This window comes from Acomys russatus, chromosome 32 (assembly GCF_903995435.1).
Source record: "Acomys russatus chromosome 32, mAcoRus1.1, whole genome shotgun sequence".
Taxonomy (NCBI): domain Eukaryota; kingdom Metazoa; phylum Chordata; class Mammalia; order Rodentia; family Muridae; genus Acomys; species Acomys russatus.
This window is the reverse complement of record NC_067168.1, coordinates 2,245,961-2,271,945: the sequence shown is the minus strand read 5'-3', so window position 1 is coordinate 2,271,945 and position 25,985 is coordinate 2,245,961. Positions and strand designations below refer to the sequence as shown.

The following is a 25,985-nucleotide window of genomic DNA, read 5'->3' as shown; positions in this document are numbered from 1 at the left end:
TAGACCTTTGTCAGATGTAGGGTTGGTGAAGATTTTTTCCCAGTCTGTAGGCTGTCGCTTTGTTCTCTTGACAGTGTCTCCTGCCTTACAGAAGCTTCTCAGCCTCATGAGGTCCCATTTATTAATGGTTGACATTAAGGCCTGGGCCGTTGGTGTTCTGTTCAGGAAGTTGTCTCCTGTGCCAATATGTTCCAGGCTCTTTCCCACTTTTTCTTCTAAGTGGCTTAGTGTCTCTGGTTTTATGTTGAGGTCTTTAATCCACTTGGATTTGAGTTTGTGCAAGGTGACAAATATGGGTCCAGTTTCATTTTTTACACATAGACCTCCAGTTAGACCAGCACCATTTGTTGAAGATGCTATCCTTTTTCCATTGAATGGATTTGGCTTCTTTGTCAAAAATCAAGTGACCATATGTGTGTGGATTCATATCTGGGTCTTCGATTCGATTCCACTGATCAACCAGCCTGTTGCTGTGCCAGTACCATGCTGTTTTAAGTACTATTGCTTTATAGTACAGTTTGAGATCAGGTATGGAGATTCCTCCGGAGCATCTTTTATTGTACAAGATTGTTTTAGCTATTCTGGGTTTTTGTTTTTCCATATGAAGTTCAGAATTGAACTTTCAATGTCTTTAAAAATTGTGTAGTTATTTTGATAGGGATTGCATTGAATCTGTAGATTGCTTTTGGTAGGATGGCCATTTTTACTATGTTAATTCTCCCGATCCATGAGCAAGGAAGATCACGCCATCTTCTCAGGTCATCTTCAATCTCTTTCTTCAGAGTTTTGAAATTTTTTTCATACAAGTCCTTCACTTGCTTAGTTAGGGTAACTCCTAGATATTTTATATTGCTTGTGGCTAATGTGAAGGGTGTGGTTTTCCTAATTTCTTCCTCTGTAAGCTTGTCATTTGTGTATAGGAAGGCTACAGACTTTTTTGAGTTAATTTTGTATCCAGCCAATTGCTGAAGGTGTTTATCAGCTTTAGGAGTTCTCTGGTGGAGTTTTGAGGGTCACTTATGTACACTATCATATCATCTGCAAAGAGGGATAATTTGACTTCCTCCTTTCCCATTTGGATACCCTTGATCTCCTTTTGTTGTCTTATTGCTCTGGCTAGAACTTCGAGTACTATATTGAAGAGATATGGAGAGAGTGGGCAGCCTTGCCTTGTTCCCGATTTGAGAGGAATTTCCTTGAGTATCTCACCATTTACTTTGATTTTGGCTATTGGCTTGCTGTATATAGCCTTTATTATGTTGAGGAAAGTGCCTTGTATCCCCGATCTCTCTAAAACTTTAAACATGAATGGGTGTTGAATTTTATCAAATGCTTTCTCTGCATCCAAGGAGATGATCATGTGGTTTTTTATTTTCAGTTTGTTTATATGATGGATTACATTGATGGATTTCCGTATATTAAACCATCCCTGCATGCCTGGAATGAAGCCTACTTGGTCATGATGAATGATATCTTTGATGTGCTCCTGTATTCGTTTTGCAAGTATTTTATTTAGTATTTTTGCATCTATGTTCATAAGAGAAATTGGTCTGAAATTCTCTTTCTTTGTTGAGTCTTTGTGAGGTTAGGTATCAATGAGACTATGGCCTCATAGAATGAATTTGGTAATTTTCCATCCATTTCTATCTTTTGGAGTAGCTTGAAGAGTATCGGTATTAGCTCGCCCTTAAAGGTCTGGTAGAATTCTGCACTGAAACCATCTGGCCCTGGGCTTTTTTGGTTGGGAGACCATCGATGATTGCTTCTATTTCTGTAGGGGAAATGGGACTATTTAACTTGTTTATCTGTTCTTCACTCAACTTTGGCAAGTGAAACTTGATCAAGAAAATCGTCCATTTCCCTTAGATTTTCAAATTTTGTGGCGTATATGCCTTCAAAGTAGGATCTATGATTCTTGAATTTCTTCAGTGTCTGTTGTTATGTCTCCCTTTTCATTTCTGATTTTGTTGATTTCAATACTGTCTCTCTGCCTTTAGTTAGTTTGGCTAATGGTCTGTCTATCTTGTTTGATTTTCTCAAAGAACCAGCTTTTGGTTTTGTTGATTCTTTGGACTGTTTTCTTAGTTTCTAATTTGTTAATTTCAGCCCTGAGTTTGATAATTTCCAGGCGTCTACTCCTCTTGGGTGTTTCTGCTTCTTTTTTTCTAGGGCTTCCAGTTGTGTTGTTAAGATGCTTATGTGTGATGTTTTCCAATTTCTTTTTAAAGGCACTTAGTGCTATGAATTTTCCTCTTAGCACTGCTTTCAATGTATCCCACAAATTTGGGTATGTTGTTTCTTCATTTTCATTGAATTTCAGAAACTCCTTGATTTCTTTCTTTATTTCTTCCCTGACCCAGGTGTCATTTAGCAGAGAGTTGTTTAGTTTCCACAAACGTGTAGGCTTTTGTTATTTCTGTTTGTTGTTGAATTGCAGCCTAAGAGCATGGTGATCTGATAGGATACAAGGTATTATTTCAATCCTCTTGTATCTGTTGAGGCTTGCTTTGTGACCTACGATGTGATCAATTTTGGAGAAGGTTCCATGGGGTGCAGAGAAGAAGGTGTATTCTTTCTTGTTTGGGTGAAAGGTTCTATAGATATCTGTTAGATCCATTTGACCCATGGCATTGGTTAATGATGTTATTTCTCGGCTTAGTTTCTGTTTCAATGACTTATCCTTCAGTGAGAGTGGGGTGTTGAAGTCTCCCACTATTATTGTGTGGGGATCGATGTGTGGTTTAAGCTTTTTTAGGAGATCTTTTACATATGTGGGTGCCCTTGTATTGGGAGCATAGATGTTCAGAATTGTGATGTCATCTTGGTTGACTTTACCTTTGATGAGTATGAAGTGTCCTTCCTCATCCCTTTTGATTAATTTGGTTGAAAGTCTATTTTGTTCGATACTAAAATGGCTACCCCTGCTTGCTTCTTGTGACCATTTGCTTGGAATATTTTTTTCCAACCTTTTACCCTGAGGTAATGCCTTTCATTATGGGTGAGATGTGTTTCTTGGATGCAGAAGAATGTTGGGTCTTGTTTATGTACCCATTCGGTTAGTCTGTGTCTTTTTATTGGAGAATTGAGGCCATTGATGTTGAGAGATATTAATGACCAGTGACTGTTAAGAGTCTTAATTTTGATGTTGTTTTCCAGTCGAGCGTTTGTGTAGTTGTGTTTTTTGCCATGGGGATAGTTTATCTATTTCCTGGGTAGTTTTGGTTGTAGCTTGACCCTTTGGGATGGAGTTTTCCTTCTAGTACCTTCTGTAAAGCTGGGTTTGTGGATAGGTACTGTTTGAATTTGTTTTTGTCATGGAATATTTTGTTTTCTCCATCAATGGTTATTGATAATTTTGCTGGGTAAAGTAGTCTGGCCTGGCATCTGTGTTCTCTTAGGGTTTGCAGGATCTCTGTCCAGGCCCTTCTGGCTTTTATGGTCTCTGCTGAGAAGTCAGGTGTAATTCTGATAGGTTTACCATTAAATGTTATTTGGCCCTTTTCCCTTGCAGCTTTTAATATTTTTTCTTTGTTCTGCATGTTTTGTGTTTTTGATTATTATGTGGCGGGCAGTTTTTCTTTTCTGGTCAATTCTATTTGGTGTTCTGTAGGCCTCTTGTATGTTTATAGGCATCTCTTTCTTTAGATTGGGGAAATTTTCTTCTATGATTTTGTTGAGAATAGTTTCTGGGCCCTGGAGTCTGATGTCTTCTCTTCTTCAATGCCTATTATCCGCAAATTTCTTCTTTTCATGGTGTCCTTAATTTCTTTGATGTTTTGTGTCAGGAGTTTTCCAGATTTGGCATTTTCTTTAATGGTTGATTCAATATCTGTGATTGTATCTTCTAGCCCTGAGATTCGTTCTTCCATCTCTTGGATTCTGTTAGAAAAGCTCACCTCTGTGTTGCTCGCCTTCTTCTCTGAGGTCTCACGTTCTCGTTTTCTTCTGTCTGTGTGTTTATCATTGAATCCATTTTCATTTTCAGATCTTGAACTGATTTTTTGATTTCTTTCACTGATTTTTTGTATATTCCTGAGTTTCTTCCATTGCCTCTTATAGGTCTTCAGAGCTTGAACCGTTTTAGCTATTTCTTTCATCTGGTTGTTTGCATTTTCCTGCAATTTTTCCAGTTCCACTCTATGTGCTTCTTTTATGTCTCTCACCTGTTTGTCTGCGTCTTCCTGCATTTGATTACGAATTTTATTTGTTTCCTCATTATCATCCTCATTACTAAGGATTTGAGGTCATTTTCTTGTATTTCCGTTGTATTTGAGTTCTCTGGGTGGTTTTCTTTGGGATAGCTGGAAACTGGAGACGCCATGTTGTTTTGGGGTTTTTTGCGTATGCTTTTTCGTTGTCCTTTAGACATCTTGCCGTCTTTGTTTTGTTGGGTAGCTTCCAGAGGTTGAATGGAGGGTGTCTGATGATAGATTCACTTGTTTTCTTACGATTTCCCTAGGCTGCGAGCTCAAAGCTTCACTGGTGTGGATGTTAGGAGGTTAGCCCTGTTGTTCTGGTCTCTCACAGCCAGTGATCCTCAGTCCCCCTCTGCTGTGGATCCTGCAATTGTTCTGGGTCTCTGAATGAGCGCTGGGTCAGGCCAAGGTATCCACAGCCTTCTGTGTTCCTGCCAAGTCCAGCCAGGAGCACTGGGACCGAACCACGGGCAGAACTCAGCTAGATTCTCAGGGCCAGAACCGTCTGCCAAGCTCAGCTAGGGATTTTGGGCCCAAAATGCACACAGGGCCCAGCCAGAATTTTTGGGCTGGGACTACGCACCAAGCTCCACTAGGGCCTTTTGGCCCAAAGTGCGTGCTGTGGTCAGTTATTGACTCAGGGCCCGAACTGACCACCAATCTCAGCCAGGAATTCTGGATTCAAACTGTACACTGTGTCCAACCAGAGTCTTAGAGCTGGTGGAACCGAGAGCTCTGTCCAGCCTGTGCCACAGCAGGAGAACTGCGGCTGCTCTGAGTTAGCGCCAGTGGTGGAACAAGTGCTCCACCCGCACTGTGTCCCGCAGGGAGCTGCCGCTGAGCTGAGGTGGTGCCTAGGATGGAACCGAGCACGTCACCAAGCCTGCGCCACAGCAGGAGAACTGCGGCTGCTCTGAGTTAGCGCCAGTGGTGGAACAAGTGCTCCGCCCGCACTGTGTCCCCGCAGGGGAGCTGCCGCTGAGCTGAGGTGGTGCCTAGGATGGAACCGAGCACGTCACCAAGCCTGCGCCACAGCAGGAGAACTGCGGCTGCTCTGAGTTAGCGCCAGTGGTGAGACAAGTGCTCCACCCGGACTGTGTCCCCGCAGGGGAGCTGCCGCTGAGCTGAGGTGGTGCCTAGGATGGAACCGAGCACGTCACCAAGCCTGCGCCACAGCAGGAGAACTGCGGCTGCTCTGAGTTAGCGCCAGTAGTGGAACAAGTGCTCCGCCCGCACTGTGTCCCCGCAGGGGAGCTGCCGCTGAGCTGAGGTGGTGCCTAGTGTGGAGCAGCGTGCTCAACTAAGCCTGCGCCACAGCAGGGGAGCTATGGCCACGCTGAGTTAGTGCCTCAGGCAGAATTGTTTGCTGGGCCGGGCCAATACCCGGGACTTGGGGCCGAACTGTCCGCCGAGTCCAATCTGGGTCCAAAGGCTCCACGCGACCCAAATCCTGCCCGAGTCCCCTCTCCCGCAGCAATTCCCACCAGCCACCACACCAGTCGCCTCCACCGGAAGGCTATGAGCTGCAAACCTCAGCCGCCGCTGCTGGTGCCGCTGGTGCTGCCGCCTCTGCCGCTGCCGCTCCGATCAGAGAAAAACCACGCTCCTCCCGTGTGCAGGGGCACGCAGGTCCTCCGCACCCTGGTCCCTCCGAACCGTGGAGCACTCCCGCTGCCGTGATGTTCGGACCTTGGTGTTCCTGGCTCAGAAATCTGTGCAATTCCCTGAATTGTTCACTGGAGCCTCCAAACGCGGTCCACACTGCTCGCCGCCATCTTGGATCCTCGACTGTCTAATTCTTAAGAGTGAAGACACCAGTTGGTCACTGGGTGTTTCTTAGCCAGCTGCCTTGAAGTTAGGGAAAGTTGCTTCTTCTTGGTGATAAACATCTTTGATTACCACTCCTGCTTTTCCGGGGCTGGTAGAATTTGACTTTCATTCTGGTCTTATGGGAGCCTTCTGGAAGATTTAGAGGGTGACTCCTGTGCCCCTAGCTAGTGTCCATAATACCCCATAAATTGCCTCATTTCAATATTAATCAGAGAATAAGATGTCTCTGTCAATTCTTCAAGATGAATTCTTGCCTAATGTTCTGGATGATTCGAAGCACCACTCTCAGCAGAGCGATGATGGGGCATGGCTGTCATTTTAGCATTACAACATTACCGCCATGTACCACAGTCAAATGCTCCTCAAGTAATAGATACAATGATCAAATGTCCTATCAAGGTCACTGGGCACTCGGCTTATCCGTTTTTTAAGTCTGTGCACATGCCTTCGGCTCCTGTTGCTGTTTTCATTAAGAAAAAACACTGGTCTGTCCCTGGTTGTGGGGAATCATTGTGCTAATACGATCTCAATAAGGACAGAAGAGCTGCAGGCACACAGGTGCAGCCACAGTGTACAACCCCAGAAGGAGAGGAGGGCTGCCCCGGGAGGTGAGGCCCATGCACTGAGAGATGTCTTCCACTTGTGCACTAGACACTGTGATGAAGTAATCAAGTCTGCCTGCATGCTGCATTCACTACAGCATAATTCACACACAGAGAGAGAGAGAGAGAGAGAGAGAGAGAGAGGGAGAGAGAGAGAGAGAGAAACACAAAAACACAAAGGAGAAAAGGAAAAAGCCTGGAGGAGCTCAGGTAACTTCTTCCTTGTTGGACTCTTTTTCTTCCTTCCCCTCTCTTAAACACATCCTCCTAAAATCTTACACTGGAAGTTATCTCGTAAAAACACCCATCTGTTGCTGCTCCTCCTTCATGAAGAAGAATTACAATTGCTGGAGGTGACCTTTTAATTTGCAATTTGCATTTACTCTGTGAGAATCTGAGTTTTATTTGATATTTGATAATGTCCTCTGACCAGTGAAGATATAGCTGACCTAACATACAGTGCAGAACTCTGCATAACCTCTGAGACACGCTGGTCTGGAATTCTCTCTCAGTGGTGCATCGAGTTGACTGCACACAATTGTCTCTTGCTTTGTACCATTTCATCTCTGGGCAAATTCTCTCTCAATGAGATCAAGCCCTTCGCATGGCTGGAGTGTCTCTTAGTCACCAGTAACTCTTAGCCCTGCCTCATGTCAAGAGGGCTTTGCTGAGCCTCTCCAGGCTGGGGTGGACATGTTCTTCCTCAGTGTTTCGCGGCACTGTGTGTCTGGTTCATCCTTTTCTCACAATTGCTTTCCCATCTGGGTCCATGTTGGCCTGCAAGTAGACTCACTGCTGTCGACCAGAGCACACTTCAGACCCATCTTCTAAACTTGTGTTACACCAACCTCCTCACACACTGACACCTGATCACCACCTGGCTTCTCAGCCTAAGCCCCTCCCTCTGACTGTTCTTTTCCCTGACTCTGGACTGGAACTTTGGGGCTCTGTTCTGTACCCTAATCCTATCTCCTCAAAGATGTCACCCACTCAAGCCCACTGCAAGACACAGCTAAAAGAAATAAAGCCCAAGCAAACTGGGTGTATGGGTTTGTTTTAATTTTTATTACACTTTATTCATTTATTGCAAGAGTGCTTTCCACGCCATGTGTGGTAACTTCTCAGAGTTGGTTCTCTCCTTCTACCATGTAAGTACTGGGGACTGTACTGAGGTCATCAGGCTTGCTGGCCAAGTGCCTTGCCTGATGGGCTGTGTTGCTGCCCGGCTATCTTATTTTGAAACCAAGAACCAGGTTGCTCTTGTGATGCCCTCCATTTCAAATGACACACCTCCAGCTTCAGAGATTTGGTGAACTTTATTTTGGCAATTGGCTGTGATATTGTGTCTCTACTTCTTCCTAGATGTGTCTATTTTTCTTTTATCATCTCCTAAATTGTTGTATTTAGACATTTAATATTCCACAATTCTTGGCCTATACTTAGAGTCTAACAAATGGAATTTTACGAATTTTGAGGGACAAGGGGAATCAAGAGGGCCTCACTTTGAGGTTTTAAAATTTCTTCTTGAAATAATTTTTATATCATTTGTGGTATTCTGTGTGAATTAAATGCATTAATGATTAACTCCAAGTCACTAATAATGTATCACTTTTGCATTAAGGAAAGAAATAAAAGCCCCTCCCGTTGGTGTCATTTAGGCAAGAGCAAGTACAGACCTGAATTCTGTACTTCTTGTTCCCTGAGTTTCTGTCTTCCATCTGTCTGCTGTGTGAGTCTGAGTCTGTGCCTGCCTCAAGGCTGGCTTGTTCCTTTATCTGTGTCCATCCATGTGTGTCCCTCTATGGTGTATCTATCTGTTATGTGACTGTGTCTGTGTGTATTCAGACGTGTCTGTCTGTAAAAGTGTTATGTGATTGTCTGTGTCCATTTCTATATGTCTGTGTATTTCTGTCCCTCACAAAGGCTTTTTGTATGTGTGTGTCTTTTATTGACATCACATAAAGTGTCACACGTGAAAGTAGTGGGACACTTTACTGAAAGCCTTAAGAGTGTTACAAGGGATTACGTCCCTGACTCCAACAGAACCCCAAGTGACCCAGATAGCAAACAGTATTACAAATGTTGTTGTTTATCAACCAACATCCAAAAACATTATGGAAGATATTCATTTTAGAAGATTGTTCTCAACCTCACTGTTTTCTGTTTTCAGCAAATGGTACAAATGCATTGTTCTAGGTCAGGGGCATGGAAGAGCAGACAAATTAATATTACAGCTACGCATTAACTTGGGTTATAAAAGTTGATTGCGTGGAAAATCTGAAGCAAGTAAGGCTGACTGTTATTTTGTTCTCTTAAAAACAAGTTAAACAAATAGGCTGAGCACACAGAAGGAGAGCAGCCTTAAGCCTTATGTGACTTCAAGATGTGTTATTAACTCTATCTGTGAGGTGCAGTCTTGTAAGAGATGGAATAAATATTTGCATACTATTGCATCACTGTAGTACACATGTTTAATTTTTTAAATTCTTTCTGTGTATGTGTGTGTATGTATAAGCATGTGGGAGTTATGTGTGCACCAGCCACAGAGGCTCTGTGTGGAGGTCCAAGGGCAACATGAAGGAGTCAGTTTTCTCCTTCCACCACACATCTATATTTCCAGAGTTAAATGACAGACAGCATAAAACACAAAACTGCATTAGGATGTGGTCACTTCTCATTCTCGAGGACCACAACTTTTAACCTACTTTCATCTGCTCATCTCACGAGAGAAGAGGTAGAAATCCTACCCAGCTGTGAGCTGAGCAAGGCCACAGTTTTCCCGACTGACACTGGCATGCTTTGTGGGTCGCCACTCATGACATGCCTTTGTGTCATTCAGCCCACGTTGGCATTCAGTAACCCAGAATGCAGTGGTTCCTGGATGGGGGACAAATTACTAAAATACCCGAGCAAATGGGGTCAAGTTATATACGAAGAGTCTTCCTGCTGTGTGTTTTCTATCTTTCATATTTATCATGAGCTGCACTTTCAGCTTGCCAGTCTTTTGATAGAGTTCACACGAGATGAGTTTCCTTGAGAGAAGAAACAGAATAGAGCACTTGATGCTCTTGATATTATTAATGATTCTATTATTCAAGGTTTCGATTGAGAGCCTTTGTGCACAGGGCTGGCATAACTCAGTTATTTGTCTAATTGAATCCTCTCTATAACGAAATGCTTAGAAAACAGAATTGCTGATGGGGCCCTTCAAGCCTGGGAAACCTCAGAAGCACCACTCAAGTCAGGGGTGAAGCTGGCAGAAGGGGACCAATGTGAATGAAAGTGGAGCCTCTTATGGCAAAATAGAAGGCAACACCATGGGGTGGTGTTGGGGGGGGGGGAGGCAGACAGAATCAAATGCGCACGTAGGTGGAATGTGCCATTTTAGGCTCTTAAATAATCAAAGACAGGGTTGGGGGAGTGGAGGGTGACCCTGTGCCTTCAGCTGTAGCTCCAGCATTCTGGACTTTGCTGGGAACTGCACCTTAGAGGTGAGCACGCAGCACCCATACAGTTCAAAGAAACTGCCCTTAACCCCCACAAGAAGTCACTTTCTAGTTACTTCACAGGTGTGCGTGCAAAATTTCAAAGAGACTGTTCAGCGTGTCAGCTCTTCCACTCAGAGACAGTAGGAGCCTTTGCTTCTTCTTAGAGATGTAGTTGAGGAATGACTAATGCTGACGTGAGAAGATGGGCTGGCACGTGAATTAGCTTCCATTTTAAAAGCACTGTATGTCTTGCTTTTTTTTTAAACATTTCAGGCACTTTTCATGTCTGTCTTCTAAGTACATGTGCCCGGGTGTCCCCGCAGTCATGAGCGCCCTGCTGGCGAACATCAATGCCTTCTATGCTCACACAACTGTCTCCACTAATGTGCAGGTTTCTGCCTCGGATCGCTTTGCTGCTACGAACTTTGGGGTAAGTATAATTATTTTTGGAACTTGAAATTTTCAAGTAGCTTTAGATTTCCAAAGGACTTTGGACCCAGATATTCTCTTCCTTCCCACCCACCCCCATTAAATTATATCTAGTATATAATGATTCCCCATAACTTAACATGAAAAGAACACAAGTCTGATGTGGTACCCTAGGGGGAAAATGTGAATGTTTGACCAAAGAAGACAATGTTCCAGAATCTTATGACCGAGGAACAAGGAGCCTCCTTGAGAGTGTCTTAGTCTAATGTCACATGGCTGAAAGTTTGTTTGAAATAGTTTTAATAGAAGAGCAGAGCTTTGACTGACAGACTCCTCCTTGATTGAATCTCTGCATCAGGGATAATGTTTTGCACTAGTGAAAGACACATTTTTGTAAGAGTTCCCTGGGGTTTTATAGGATGTGCAGCATGTTTACAGATCAACGGTTCACTGTGTTAAGCTATGTATGAAGCCATGCTAATCTGTGTGTGGCTGCTTTCACTGGTGCTCCCTTGAAAGAAAGAGTGGGGGGGGGGGTCCTTGAATATCTGCACCTACTGAAAGCCGCCTGCCTGCAGCACCCAAAGGTATCAGGGCTACATTGGAAAGTAAAGGCCCAGAGGTTCCCGGAGGTCTATCTGTTATCAATGTCTTCTAGTGAGAGATAAAACTGTCTCTGGGCAAAGTGGAAAGAAAATGTGGTAAAGTAGCAGAGATGGACAGATTCCAGAGCTTTCCAGGCACAAAATCAGCAGAGTGGACACAAGTTGGTGTCTTTGAGGATGGAGTTGGTGACAGACTGGGGAGGACACTGGGCAGAAAGCAAGAGTCTAGCCAGGGCACCTGGGAAGCATCCATGAGGGTCGGTAACACTCTTGGGCATGTATTCATAGGTCCTTTTCTTTTTCACAGAGAAGACTAGAATTCAGTGGAGATAGCCCTTCCTAGAACACCACAGTTAGCAACCCCTGCCTTTCCAGTCTCGCCAGCATTTGTAGTCAGGTTCGCTGAGGATACGTTTGTTGGCCTATCTTGCTGCAGAGATCAAATGTGGAGTTTGTGTCATATAATAAAAACAACTGAAGAATAGCACATAGGCTCCTGAAGAACAGCACACAGAAATAAGTGCACAGGCTCCTGGTGGACTAGGACTCTGTTCTTTGCGTACAAGAGGTAGCATGTATGTACATGCATGTAGCGTGTGAGGTGAATTCCTCAAGGAAGAGGCAAGCACTATTTAAAACAAATTAAAAAAAATAACATGGGTAACAGAGAATAACTTTTGGGCTGTGGATAACAGGTTCGGTAATGGCTATTACCAAGTCCTTTCTGTCATATAAACCTGTTTCTCCACCTGCTCAGTGAGGATAATTAGTCCTACTCTGACATTCTTCCAGAATTTGAAGTAAGGATCAGATGAGATTTAAGAATCCATAATCTAATGTGCAGAACATGAAGCTTGTAGAATCCTATGAGGTACGAGAGAGTTGTTCCTCCTGGCCAACCTACAATATAGGCAATGCACTGTCAGCTACTGTTGCTCGATAGACCAACTCTTGTGTGAACTGGGACTAAAAAGCATTCTGGAGCCAGTTCAAGAAAACTCTGTGATGGGCAACTCCAGACCAGAGAAGACTTTTGCAATAAAGGTGTCACCTTGGAAACAGAACCTGTTGTCTTGGGACTTTGTCTGTGTCTGTAAGCCATGCTGTGTTATGAAATGCCCTCCTTCTATTCTGCCCATGTGCGCTGTGGAGAACAAGCCAGGCTTGCAGAACACAGAGCCTTTCTACGTCTGAGAAGAAGTAGTTACACGATTAACATCCTCCATAAAAGCCACCTGGAGGAAAATTGGATGCCAGGCTCCCTTGCTTTACACTGGCCCAGAGAGAAGAAAACACATTGATTTCAGCACATTTCACGTCTCAGTAACAACATGCTTATAGCAAACTTCATTTTGTAAATCAAATAACATCTTGTAGGATAGAAGCAAAAAAAAAAAAAAAGAAAGAAAGAAAGAAAGAAAAGAAACATTTGATCAAACTACAACTTGATTAACTGGTGATCAGGCGTGCGGCTGTGTATTTTTCTCTCACTGTGGAATATAATCCTGTTTCCTAACCAAACATATCAGCTATACTATCTCCTACCTCCACTTTGGAGTCCTGAGTTCTTATTCATCCGACGACTAAAGTAGATACTCAGAGTATCGTGACAGTTTAGAGTCACTTCTTTAACCTTTTTAAAGGTATAACCCAATTTTTTCAAACCTCCAAAACATGATGTCCTGTGAGCTACTGTGACAGCAGACAGAAGGAAAGAAAGATGCACTTTGACTTTTACTCTCTGAAGTTTAGACTCTCATGAGATAATCATGGAAATGTGGAAAGTAGACACAAATTGCTCTCAGATGTACTAAGTCTCACAGAAGTCTATGCAATATTTACAAATGCTCAGAAACTAAAGAATGACAAGTGACGCTTGCTTATCAGGAACTGCTAGAAGCTTGAAAAGGCAATGGTGAATAGTAGCCTAGAAGTCCAAGAGATGCCAGGAAAATAACCACAGACTTAGTGAGATATTTTAGTAAAGACAAGGAAAACTGAAGATACAAAATAAGTTGGACAGGGTACATAAGGATCTGGAGAGATGGCTTGGCAGAGGACCCAACTTTGGTTCCCAGTACAAGTTAAATTTTGGGTGCATCAAAACCACCTACAACTCCAGCTCCAAGGATATTCCAATGTCTCTGGCCTCCTCAGGTTTCTGCATTTACAGTCCACACACAAACACACACATATACACACATATGCATAATCTAAAAATAAAGAAATCTTTTCAAAGTATGCATAAGGCAGTCCATCTACCGCAGAGCAGTAAGGCATGGGTACTTAAGAGAGAGGCAGTGAGAAGATTGATACTGGATCACAGGGGGACTTTTACAGACACTAAGATGTTTGGACTGTATGTTTAATATGCAGGGCATGTTGAGATGGGCTTTCTGATGGAGAAGGACCACTGTACAATGAATGCTACAGAGGGAAGCGGCTGACTGGAAGCATCTGACAGAGGTTGTGGTTTGGACCATCTTAGAAACTTTAGGTAGTAAAGCACTCAACAGCAAAGTGCGTGTTTACAATGTCATCTGACAGACTTCCATGATAATCCCACATGCCTCGATTTGTAAGAGAAATGACAAGTTTTCATAACATCAGGAATGTAAGGAACAGGGGAATGTCTGTCCTGTCGTATCTTTCCAAAATCGCCATGCTGATAACAAGAGACTGGAAATCAAGCATCTCTGTAACCTGACTAGTTGCATAAATAAACCAAGAAGCAGGTGGGTGGGTGTGGGCTGGCGCGGGGCATATCTCATGCCCCCTTTCCAACTAAGGTAGCCAGGACATGTACAACGGATAGACAGAAACTAAGATCATTATGGAAACTTGATGGGAAAGACTCGGAGAGCAAAAGCAGTGGTGTTGAGTGGAATCAAAGAGGAGAGAGAGAGAGAGAGAGAGAGAGAGAGAGAGAGAGAGAGAGAGAGAGAGAATGCACATTGTGTGTATGCAGTGCCCAGAGAGGCAGAAGAGGATGTCAGATCTCCTAGAGCTGCAGTTCGAGGTGGTTGTGAGCCACCAGCCATGGATGCTGAGAAGCAAACCCTCCAGAAAAGCTACAAATGCCCTTAACCACAGAGCCATCTCTCCAGCCCCATCATTGTTTCTTCATCATTTTCTAAATCATTGATGTAGAGAGACACAATATAGTTTTTGTTTGTAAAGCTTACATGCTTTACAGGATACCCTTTAAGAAGAACATAAATTTTTCAGTAGGGATTTTGTCATAAAATTAACATTTATGGCAGGCACCATCAGCAGCACAAACTCCAAGGAAGGGAACTGGGTATTTTCACTCACTGCCTTATACACCACAAGGAACTCTTCTGTGGATTCTGACTCCATAGTATTTGATCATTTCTTTACATGACAAAAATCCTGAAATATTTTTCATGAGAAAAAAAAGATCATTCACTCTTTCACATCAAACCGTAGAACATGACTTTTAAATTCTAACCGGGAGGAGTTTATCTTCACAATTCATTCCTAAGGCCACACATATTTTAATGGCTTTTCCCAGGTTCAGTAAGAACATCTATTATATTTATGTCACAGATGACGTTAGAATGAAATGTGACCTGTGAAGAACAGACAATGATGATTTTAGTCAAGGCTATTTCTGTAGAGGAGACAGGAGGCTTCAGTTACTACCCAAGGATTTTCACAGGCTGGTACTAGAGAGAGTGCTGTGGAGGATATTAAAGGTAGGATGGACCAACCAGTGAGCTATGGCCAACACGTTGAAATGTTGAAGTGCTTTGAGCTGGCAATTTTCTCTTTCTCTCTCTCTCTCTCTCTCTCTCTCTCTCTCTCTCTCTCTCTCTCTCTCTCTCTCTACCAGTGTTGTTCATCTACTTACCTCGGAAATAGGATCCTCCTAGCTCAGAGAGGTTGGGGCACAGAGGTGATTCTTTCCAAGAGCATTGCAACAGAAAGTGATGGCTTCCAGGATTTTTAGGAAAAACATACATGGGTTAGAAAGCTGGAAGGTTTTTCTTTAATATTTACATATCAAAATGGTAGAGAAAGAGTAAACAATTGCAAGGTGTCTAAGCTCCAAGAAAGGAAGCTCCAGAGGCAGGAAGAGTCCTATGCCAAGAAAGTTCATATGAGAAGAGTCTCATAGCATGGGACTAGGGCATGCCAACATTGCCCATATTTCCCTATGAGGGACCATACAAACACTTGGAATTTAATGAAATATGTTAATTTTGTAAAACATTTATTCACATCGATATTAATCCCAAATCAATAAGCAATGCAGAAGCATCCCCAGAATATTTTTACATATAAACATAAATTAGATTACAGAAAAACTACTAAAATTCCTTAAATATTCTAACAGAAACATTTCCCTTCTCACTGAGCTGTTGGCTTTGAGGGATCTGGATGAAACGATTGCCAGCCCATGTCAGGATGTTCCTTATCTTGTTTCTGACGTTCTTTCACAAGCCTGAGATCACATGAGCACATAGGCAGGGTTCTTCCAAGAGGTGCTGAGGTAGGTGAAAGCCCAGAACTTGAGCACCGTCAGCTTCTGTCTAAGTTCAGCCACACTGTGACCATGACAGTGAGAAGATGGGATGTGGAGAAAGAAGCTGTGGCTGTGTGGAGGCTGATAGCCGCTCCTAACAGGAACTTTTCTTCCCACCATCCCCAGGAGCCTAGGGGACCTTTCTAAACACACACTCAGGAAGTAGACACCTCCTCCCCCTCCCTTAGTCTTCCATGTCTACTTATGAGGCCCCGTCCAGCCCACCCGTTAGTATTGTGTGGCCAGTGAGTTAAGAATGATTTCTATGCTTTTAAAAGTTATTTTTAAAATCAAAAGATACATTAAATGTACAGAAAAATTACAAATTTTGCTGTTCATCAATAAAGTTTTATTGAGAAGTAACCATGTCCAAAACACTGATACATTATTTAGCGAAGCTGTCATACCACAGTGACAGAATCCCCAGTGTCAAACACATCTACTCCTAGGTCTCCTCAGATAGCTTGCTGTCCAATGACCTTGGTATTTTAATCACCCAATTAAACCTGAGGTTTGGATAAATGATACTGCCTAGTATTGTTCTCGTGATTTGCCTACCAGACAAGTATGGCCCTTACCTACTATAAAGGGTTGAATAATGTAGCCATTCCCATAGTGGTGCCGTGACACTTGGGAGAAACCTGCTTTAATCACTCCATCTTTTATTTCTCCTCATCACGTCATGTAGATAGCAGCTCCCCCCCCCCATGCTGTCTCAGAGGCAATCTCTCTCCAGTTAAACAAAAATACAGTAAACAAAATTACATCGCAAGCTGTCCCTGCTGTTTAAAGAATCTCTTTGAAAATTCAATCAACAGAACACTTTTAATTTTGCTTCATTGGATGTGATTTGAGATTCTCTGACAACAAGCCCTTCGGATTTCTCTTTCCAGTTTTCTTTCTTCCCTGCATGTAAAATTTCCAGCAGAGCCCTGAAAACCAATATGGGTAAAAGAAATATGAGAGTCGCCTCAGTCAGAATTCTGGTCGTTCCCACAAGATAGGAGTTCATAAGCTTAGCTGAATAAACCCTTCTGCCTATAACCTAAGTCTAAGAGCCAGAAACCCTGGGGTAGTGCAGCTCAGGGGGGGTAATTTTTAAGTGTGGACAGGGGCCGAGGCAATGGCTCAATTGATAAAGGGCCAACACTTACCTTGAAAACACAAGGACCTGAGTTTGATCCTAGATCCCATACAACATGTCAAGTGTGATGGCCCATGCTTGCAATCCAAGGGTGGCAGTTTGAATGAGAACGGTCCCCATGGACTCATGATTTTGAAGACTTGGTCTGCAGTCGGTGGAACTGTGTGGAAAGAAGGAGGAGGTTTGGTCTTGTTGGAGGAGGTGCGCCACTTGGGGCAGGCTTTGACGCTTCAAAAACCCACACAATATTCCAAGTTTATATATATATATAGACACACATCCCTCCCTCCCTCCCTCACGGTTGTCTCAGATGTAAGCTCTAAGCTTACATCACCATGCCTGTCTGCCTGCTACCACGCTCCCCACCATGATGATCTGAAATTGTTGCCCCCATAAACTCCTCTATAATTTGCCTTGGTGGTAGTGTCTTAGCACAGCAATAAAAAGACAGCTAAGACCCTCAGCATTAAGGAGGAAGAAACCAGTGGATCCCTGGGGCTCTTGTGAGCCAATCAATCCACTTGGATGCATACCAGACCCTGTCTCAAAAAGCTAACAGTGGATGGTGAGGAATGATAAATGACACCCAAGCTTGCCCCCTGGCCCCGACACATGCCTGCACACACATGTACTCAAATGTAGATATGCACAACCAGAGAGAGAGAGAGAGAGAGAGAATTCTACCATTCTTACCACTTTCTTAGCCTCTCACCTTGTAGGCATAAACTAGGCCTTAGCATCTGGTGTTTCCTCAGAGTCACCAAGAATAAATGAAAATAATACTGGTCTGCACTCAATAATGAATTATTTAGCAAACACTAGTAACACGAACAGATCCTACCAAGCATTCTTTCTGGGGTCTTTTCAATCAGCAGTTGATTGACAAAAGAAAGCCAAGTCCTTCCTCCTTAATAAACTTGGTGTGCCTCATTGTCCAAGACTATGCTATCTGCATAGCCGTCCTCTAATGAAGTCTGGGAGGGTAAGCATTTCCTGCTAGGCACATTCACCACATGAAATTCTCTTATAGAAAAGCAGTGGAGAATTAGATGCTAGGCAGCAGCCAACTCAGCCAGCCCTGCAGGGTGGAATGGGATCAGTGATTTAGGGCAAGACACAGTTCAACAGTCAGGTCAGCTGTCTTGATGATTTGTGCCAATCAGAAAGGTCAGGCACAGCTCCCAGAGATGTGACATGAATCGGACTGACTTTTATAGTCACCCGAGTGATTAACTTTACTGTGGCCCTGGACTCTTGTGTTGTAGCAACTCTTTCATCTTTATTTTGTATTTTGATGGATGGGAGTAGAGGGGGGCAGTAATAAAGAGCAACATAGCTTGCTGCCTCCCCTCCCCTGGAACATGTGGTTGAGACAGTAGCTTTGCTGGACAAAGTGATCTTAGCCTGCTTAACAAACTTCTGGAGCCTTCTGGAAGGCAACACTTCTGTCTTCAGCTTCAGCTTCCATGTTGTCTCCGCAGAAGTTACAGCAAGGGTGATGCTTAACTTTTGTTCACTGATGTGTCATTCTGATGACGGCAATTCACTGAACATTCTGAACTTTTAATTGAGTGAAAAGTTATCAAAACTCTTCAACTTATGTTGCTATTCAGCTGTGATTCCATTAAGATCAGTAACTTCAAAGACTAAAGAGTTACATGACTGTACATCTTCTATTTCCCAAATTAAGGAGATCTTCTGTTTTGCCAATACTCCTCAAAATGTAATTATATATTCATAGACTACTGCTGCAGACAGAAACCTTGGCTCCCTCTCATTCCTGCACCCACTCATTGTTTTATACATCTATAACAGAACTAAAAGCCAGGACAGAAGTGTGTCTACTACCCACAGTGGTTTTTATTGCAATTGCCAATTTTATACAAGGTAGAATCAGTTGGGAAGGAGTGTCAGAGAGGAGATTCCCAGATCGGGCTGGCCTGTAGACATGGATGGGGGAGGGGATCTTGATTATATTAAGTGATGTGGGAAGGCCCAACATAAAAGCATGCAGCACCACTCCTTAAATTTGGGTTATGGGCTATGGAAAAGAAAAATGAAACAAAAGGAGAAAGAAAGCTGAGCATGCATGCTCGCTGCTCTTGACTATAGGTGAGGCCAGCTGTTTAGAGTGAATGTTACCTTGACTTTCTTACAGTGATGGACTGCCACCTGCAACCCTGCCTCCATACACTGATTTTGTCAAGTGTCCATTTTGTCACATCAACAGGAGACAAAACTAAGCCATCACCTATAGAGTCTGTGTGTGTGCAACTTTGCTGTTTCCCCCCTCTTTGTAGTAGATGCATCTGATTCCACCCTTATATTTGCTAACACAACTCTGTCCTCTCCCCAAGCAAATGCTTCTATGAAAAGCACAGTCCTACACTGACACAGCTCCAATGGCAGCAGCAAGAAGTAGAGACTTAATTTTTATAGTATTTGCAGAGATAAATCATAAAATCTTTTAAAGGCAATCAGTCTCTAGATTATTAAGTCTATGCTTGCTTCCCATTGGAAAATGTATTTTTAAATTTGTTTTTGTTTTTGTTTTTATATACACACAAAAGCTGCTTTCATTCCCAAGGTTAGAAATTTTAAAAATCTGTCATTAATTTTCTGGGAGCTCAGGGTAGTGTTCAGGATTAAAACAAGGGGTGAACTGTGTTTTCTTCTGCTTGCTCACTGCAGGACTATGAGTCATTGAATATAGAGATGATGGCAATTCATTTCTCTTCAGAATAACTCCAGACACACTGGTAGGACAACTGCACCATCTCCTGTCATTCACAGAGAGGGAGTGACTTACCTGAATAACAGGATGGTGTCAAAGGCCCAGAGATGGACTCTGAGCCATGGTTGTATCCTGTGGTTGTGCAGTTCTGTGACCTTGAACAGTGATTGACATCAGTGCTCCTCAGTCTCTGTAGAATGGGACAGTAACTCTCATGGGCAGCTGAGGGGATTGCACTGGGGGTGGTTGATTGCTTATTTCCATCTCTCTGTCTTGTATTTTCTTGATACAGAGAGAAAAATTCATAAAACTACTGGACCAGTTGCATAACTCTCTACGGATCGACCTGTCAAAGTACAGGGTAGGTACAACATAATTTCCCTTAAGGTATACCACTGCCTTTGCTCTAGGTAATTTCTCTCCATAATGTATTATTACCCATCCTGAAGTGGAGAGGTAAACATACTGATTTTGAGTCTGACACAGTGGAAGCAATCCTCAAAAGATTCCTTGTTTTCTCATATGCTGCATGAAGATAAACTGTAACAATAACAATACTTTGTGTGTGTGCAGCTCAGTCTTGTAATTCTTAGTAACCATCTGCTGGAGTGCCCCTGAGCTGATTCATCAAGAGAACACAAGGTCCAAGCAAATATAAGGTGATGGCTATAGGTGATGGAAACTCATTTTGAAAATTTAGTTTAAAAATGCTGTAGTCATAATTGCAGATGCTTTTTTATACCTTATATTTACCAATGGTTTATTTGAATGTTTTCTTAATGGTATATCTGCATCTGCTACATTCACTTTAATTAGCCTCTTGATGAATAGATAAATGGTTAGCTAAATGAATAGATAAACTGATGGTTGGGTGGATGGATAGATAGATAGACAGACAGACAGATGTTCATGTAGGTGATTGAATAGATATATAGACAGAGAGATGATGGATGGATAATAAATATGTGGGTAGATGAGTTAATAGGTGAAGAATAAATAGATTACACATGATAGATAGATAGATAGATAGATGCTTAGACAGATAATTGCGCATTTCTAGAAATTACAAACTGAATTTCATCAAGGTCTAATTGCATGTTGAAATTAACATAGTCTTAAGAAGACAGTCACCACACATGCAAGCCTACTGTGGAAGCTAGTTCGGGAAAGAAGAGTCTTGAACACAACTTATTTGCCATTATTTAGGCACTAAGCACACTTAAGGTCATAAGAAATATCCAGAAGTCAGTTTGGGATTTTCTGATAACTGTAGAAAACCTTTGTGAAAACAATCATCAGTTAATAAGATACCTTTCTTAAGGTTAAAACCCTTTGTTCTTTCAAGGATTTTCATAATGGCATTTTGCTTCTCCTCCAGACTTCTTCATATCTGTGTGTTTTTTAAGTGACCTGCCTCAATAGGGAGACATGTCTGCCACTCATCCTAGTTCAGATCTTGGGAGACAACCTTGTTTTCCACATTTACAAGCTTCCTGTGGTTAAAAAGTAAATGTTACCACCTGTGCCATGTTCAAAGTAATTTTTGAAAATTCCATCTTTGTAAAATGATAAAAAGATTTAAATATGTATTGATCTCCCTTCTTTGAAAAAGATATTTTATAAGCAGGAATTAACACTGTAAAAAGATAATGTAATATATTTTAACATTTTTTTCTTTATTGTTGAACAGTTTGATCCACTGATATAAAGAATTTGATCATTTTAATCCCTTCATTTTCCACTTTTCCCACCCTCTCTCTCCTGCTTGGTCCACTTCTTATCTTGATTTTGTGTGTGGGACACTGAACTTAATTAGGGTTTCTTGTCTAAGTGTGGGTAGGAGATTATTTACGGGAATGTGACAGCTCATCACTGGCTACACCTCTGAAGAAAATGGTACCCTGAGGATGAATAAAAGGATATGACTTTCCAAGATGAATAGCAGAATATTTCTAAATCTTACATTTTTCAGAATGTTATGTAATAAAATTTTTTCATTAAGAATACTTTAGAATAATGTTAACTGTTATATGACCTACCTCCTGCTCTTAATTTTTTTCACAATAACCTAGTTTTATTAATTTCTACACTGGAGGTTCAAAGTCAGCAATGTTACCCATTTCTGTTTCCTATTTAACCAGGAGAACTTTCCAGCCAGCAACAGTGAGAGACTGCAGGACCTGAAGTCCACTGTGGACCTACTGACCAGCATCACCTTCTTCAGGATGAAGGTGACTCATCTCATTCCCACAGTGGCATGGTGTGACATCAGCATACATTTCTGCCTTGATAGGGTGTTGCTTTATCCTGCCTCTGACCAGTTGTCTGTATCCAGCCGGTAACCCTGGGCTACATGACTTTTCCAACATAGGGTCTATTAAAGAAACAAGTTTTCTAGTCACCTTACATAGATACAGTGGGTCAGAATTAAGTTTGTCTTAAAGGATGCTTTCTTAATACGTGTACAAGACAGTTTTTAAAATAGCAAGGACTGTTAGGTGAAAATAGAGTTGCATTGAAGTGTGTTAGCTGAGATTGTTCGCTAACTTTTTACTGTAGAAGAAGAGCTGGCTCCTGTTTACCCAGCGGTGCCAGTGCACTAGCGTCAGCCTTGGCAATGCTTGTATGAGAATTGGTCACATGACTCCTTGGTACAGTTGGCTATAACCTACCAAACTCTCTAGGCATTTCTGTTTAAGATATTTCCCTTCTTCAATACCAACTTCTGGACAGTCATAATTTAAGGCAGCAGTTTACTTATATTAAGCCTTTCAAACACAGTTCGCTCGGATAAAGACTTAATTTTTTTTCTCTGTGAAATAGAGTGTTGTGAGAGCTGGTCAGCAAGCAGTGAGACAGCAAATAAAGCGAAACAACATGCCAAGCGATTTCTCTCAGTTACCATTAGTTTTTTTCACTCGCAGTACTAAAAGAAAAATAGTCTTTTATAATAGCTAGCAAACAAATGTATACTATATTGATGATTGTTAGTTTATTCAATAGCGCTTAGCTTAATGTCAAGATCCCTTGATGACTGTGGTAGTAGAATTTATATCTGTTCTGATCGGCTGGTACCCGTGTGCAGACAATGCTAGTGAGCCCTATTCAAGGCTCAGTGGAAAAGCTGACTTCTGACAAGTGGTAGCTGCCACTGCAGGGGGGATGAGGAAGTGAGGTGAGCAGAGGTCCACTCTGGGGACAAACAGCTACCCATGCCCCCATCCCGGCTGCTAATTGATGAATCTACTGTTTATTTCTCTAGTAAAGGAGGCAAAGGGAGGAGAATGTCCTCAAGCACACCACAGCCTGCCACCCACCCGACCTGTGCCATGTGTACTCTTCCTTCTTTTGTGTTATTGACCATCACCTGGAGTCTGTTTTCTAGAAAAAAGGCCTCCTCCACCTTTGCACTTGCTCTCCTTTCTCTTGGGCACTAACATCCTGGCCAGATTCCTCCCTGTGCCGCCGAGTCACCAGCTTTCCTCCTCCAACTCTATACTCCCTGTCATCGATTACACTTTTAATTTCTCTAAAACACTGACAAGCTGGAGAGATGGCTCGGCAGTTAAAAAGTACTTTCTGCTCTTCCAGAGGACCCTGGCTCTAATCCCAGCACCCATGTGGTTGCTCACAACCATCTATATGCCCAGTTCCTAAGGATCTGTTGCCCTCTTCTGACCTTTGTGAGAACTGCATACATGTGATGCACAGAATACACTCAGGCAAACACCCATACACATGAATAAGTCTTTAAAACATGGTTTAGCTCCACTTATCTCAGTTTTATTTTTTTATTTCCTTCTTTGATCTTTTTTACTTTTGGAGATTATAATTTAATTACAACTTCTTCCTTCCCTTTTTCCCTCCAAACTGACCCATATACCCTTTCCTCCCATCCTGCTCTCTCTCAAATTCATGGCCTTTTTATTTCCTTCTTTATTTTGTACTAATTTTTATTGATGTGTGTGTGTGTGTGTGTGTGTGTGTGTGTGTGTGTGTGTGTGTTCCTAAATATAGACTGTTTGGTGTATATATAATGCTACCAGAACATATGTTGTTAGGGCTAATACTTTGGGACTGGGCAACCAGCTGCTGTTCTCTTGCCTAGAGAAAGCCACTTCTCCTGTCCCAGCTTTCCTAGGTTGATATATGTGTGTGTGTGTGTGTGTGTGTGTGTGTTCTTTAAAAAAAATATTTTTACACCAGGCCAGTGGTGGCACATGCCTTTAGTTCCAGCACTCAGGATGCAGAGGCAGGCAGATCTCCAAGTTTGAGGCCAGCCTGGTCTAGAGAGTAGTTCCAGGATAACCATGATTATACAGACAAAAATAGTGCTTTGAAAAACAATAACAAAAAGAAAAACAACAACAACAAAAAAATTTTTTTCATTTATTGAGGGGTGACGTGGGCACACGTGCGGAGGTCAGGGGGCAACTTACAGAACTGTTGCCTTATTCTACTGTGGGGTCCAGGGATTAAATTCAGGTCAGTCTCACTTAGGAGGTGTCTCAGGCCATGTTATTTAAATGTAGTCAAATCAGCTATATGCAGTACTTGAATATAGTCTAGACGGTTTCACGGCTTCGCATCATTCTCCTGTTTTTAAGAAAACGATTGACTTGTCTGTCAGGTGTTGGAGCTGCAGAGCCCCCCGAAGGCCAGTGCGGTGGTGAAGGACTGTGTCAGGGCTTGTCTGGACTCCACATACAAGTATATCTTCGACAACTGCCACGAACTCTACTCTCAGCTAATAGACCCGGTAAGAGGAGACGTGCAGCTTCACAAGGGCTGCCATTCTGTTTCCAACATCTGTTTCCACACATTTAGAAAAGCAGAGAATGGGGAGGTATGCTCGTTTAATTTCACATTAGCCACGGGTTTGAGAATTCCCGCCCCGTGTCTTCACGTTTGAACATCATTTCCGTACGCCTGAGCTAATTCATTCCTCACAATAGCTTGGCGTGCCAAAGGCAGATACTATCATTCCTGTTTTTCAGGTGCATAATTGCATTTATAAGAATGAAATTTCTTGCTCCAGTTCACAGAGTGGATATCAGTTCCTTTGAGGGAAACCTGACGTTAAGCCAGTACGCCACTTTTACCGGGGGAATGTGCCCTAGTCTCTCCTATTTGTTTTTCCTCTTCTTATAGTAAGCATCTAGAGAAAGAGAAACTAAGCTCTCGTTGAAAATCTGGATGCTGTGCCTGGGAGTGTAGCTCAGCTGGTAGGCTGCTTGCCTAGCACGCTCAGAGCCAACACTGCATAAAGCGAGCATGGCAGCTCATGCCTCTAAGCCAAACAGTTGGAAGGTGGAGACAGGGGGTCAGCTGTTCAAAGTCATTCCTAAGTACATAGTATGTTCAAGACTAGTTGGGGTTACATGAGACCTTGTACCCCCAAAATAATGAAAATGAGAGGAAAAGGAAAGAAGAAGAGATATTCAGTTGTGGAAACAGCTACATCATATTTAAAGTGTCCTTGAAAACTATTTTTTGTGTTCTCTTCTGTACTGATGTTTAAGCCTTAGACTCCTCTTTTCACCTCCCCAGAGATTAGAGGACCCTTTATCTAATTATTTTACTGAGCTGAAAGTGTAGCTATTACAACAGTGGTATATCCAAATCTCTAGCAATCAAGCTCACAAGATAAATAATCTGATGGCACAGACTATAATCACCACCAGAGAAAATGGAATTCTGTAGCTGTGGTCCACCAAATGATTATCCATGCACAGCATAGCATGTCACGTTTCATGGGTATTCTGTAAATGCACACAAGTTCAAACCCTGCAGCAGCTGATTTCAGTGTGTGTCCTGATGCTTACACACTAGAATCAGTGGAGCAAAACCTCAGTCAGGGTTTTCTCCTGTGTACTTCAGAATTAGGTTATGAAACCAAGACATGCTGCCAGGCACATGGAAAATGAGAAATCAGTGCAGAAGTATCAGTGATGACACGTGTTTAAAAACACGCAGCACAGAACACGATGAAAGTCTCTTAATGTGGCAGTTTTGTTTAAATACAGACCTAAGCTTAAAGGCAAGTGTGAAAGTTGAAATGGTGTTATTAGGATCTCTGAGCCAACTGAATGAGCCTTGCATGATTAAAGTTACCTTCATTAACTTGAATTGGTTTCTAGAAATAAATAGTGTATGGGAATATGTATCTTTAAATAAATAGATTTTTTTTTTAACTTATAAGCAGCAATAGCAATGTGAAGGGCATATTGGTGTTGCGTGGATAAAGGTAAACTCAGGGTTAGACACTTTCTTAGAAAGGTCTTATGTTCAGAGTCATGTTTTCAGATTTCTTCTGAAGATCCCCACATCAAGACAGGGTTGAAGATAAGGCCTGAGGTAAACATGCAACAAATTATCAAACATATACCTAATCGGTGGGAACCCGTA

General features: G+C 42.3%; 1 protein-coding gene across 1 annotated transcript in view; it reads left to right on the top strand.

Annotated features, from left to right (window-relative positions):
- The window catches only part of Unc13c (unc-13 homolog C), a 426,680-nt gene that overhangs the window by 223,355 nt on the left and 177,340 nt on the right, over window positions 1–25,985 (top strand). The window contains 4 exon segments of the mRNA XM_051140226.1: window positions 10,390–10,546; window positions 19,870–19,938; window positions 21,719–21,808; window positions 24,208–24,336. Coding sequence (XP_050996183.1) covers window positions 10,390–10,546; window positions 19,870–19,938; window positions 21,719–21,808; window positions 24,208–24,336 — 445 coding nt within the window.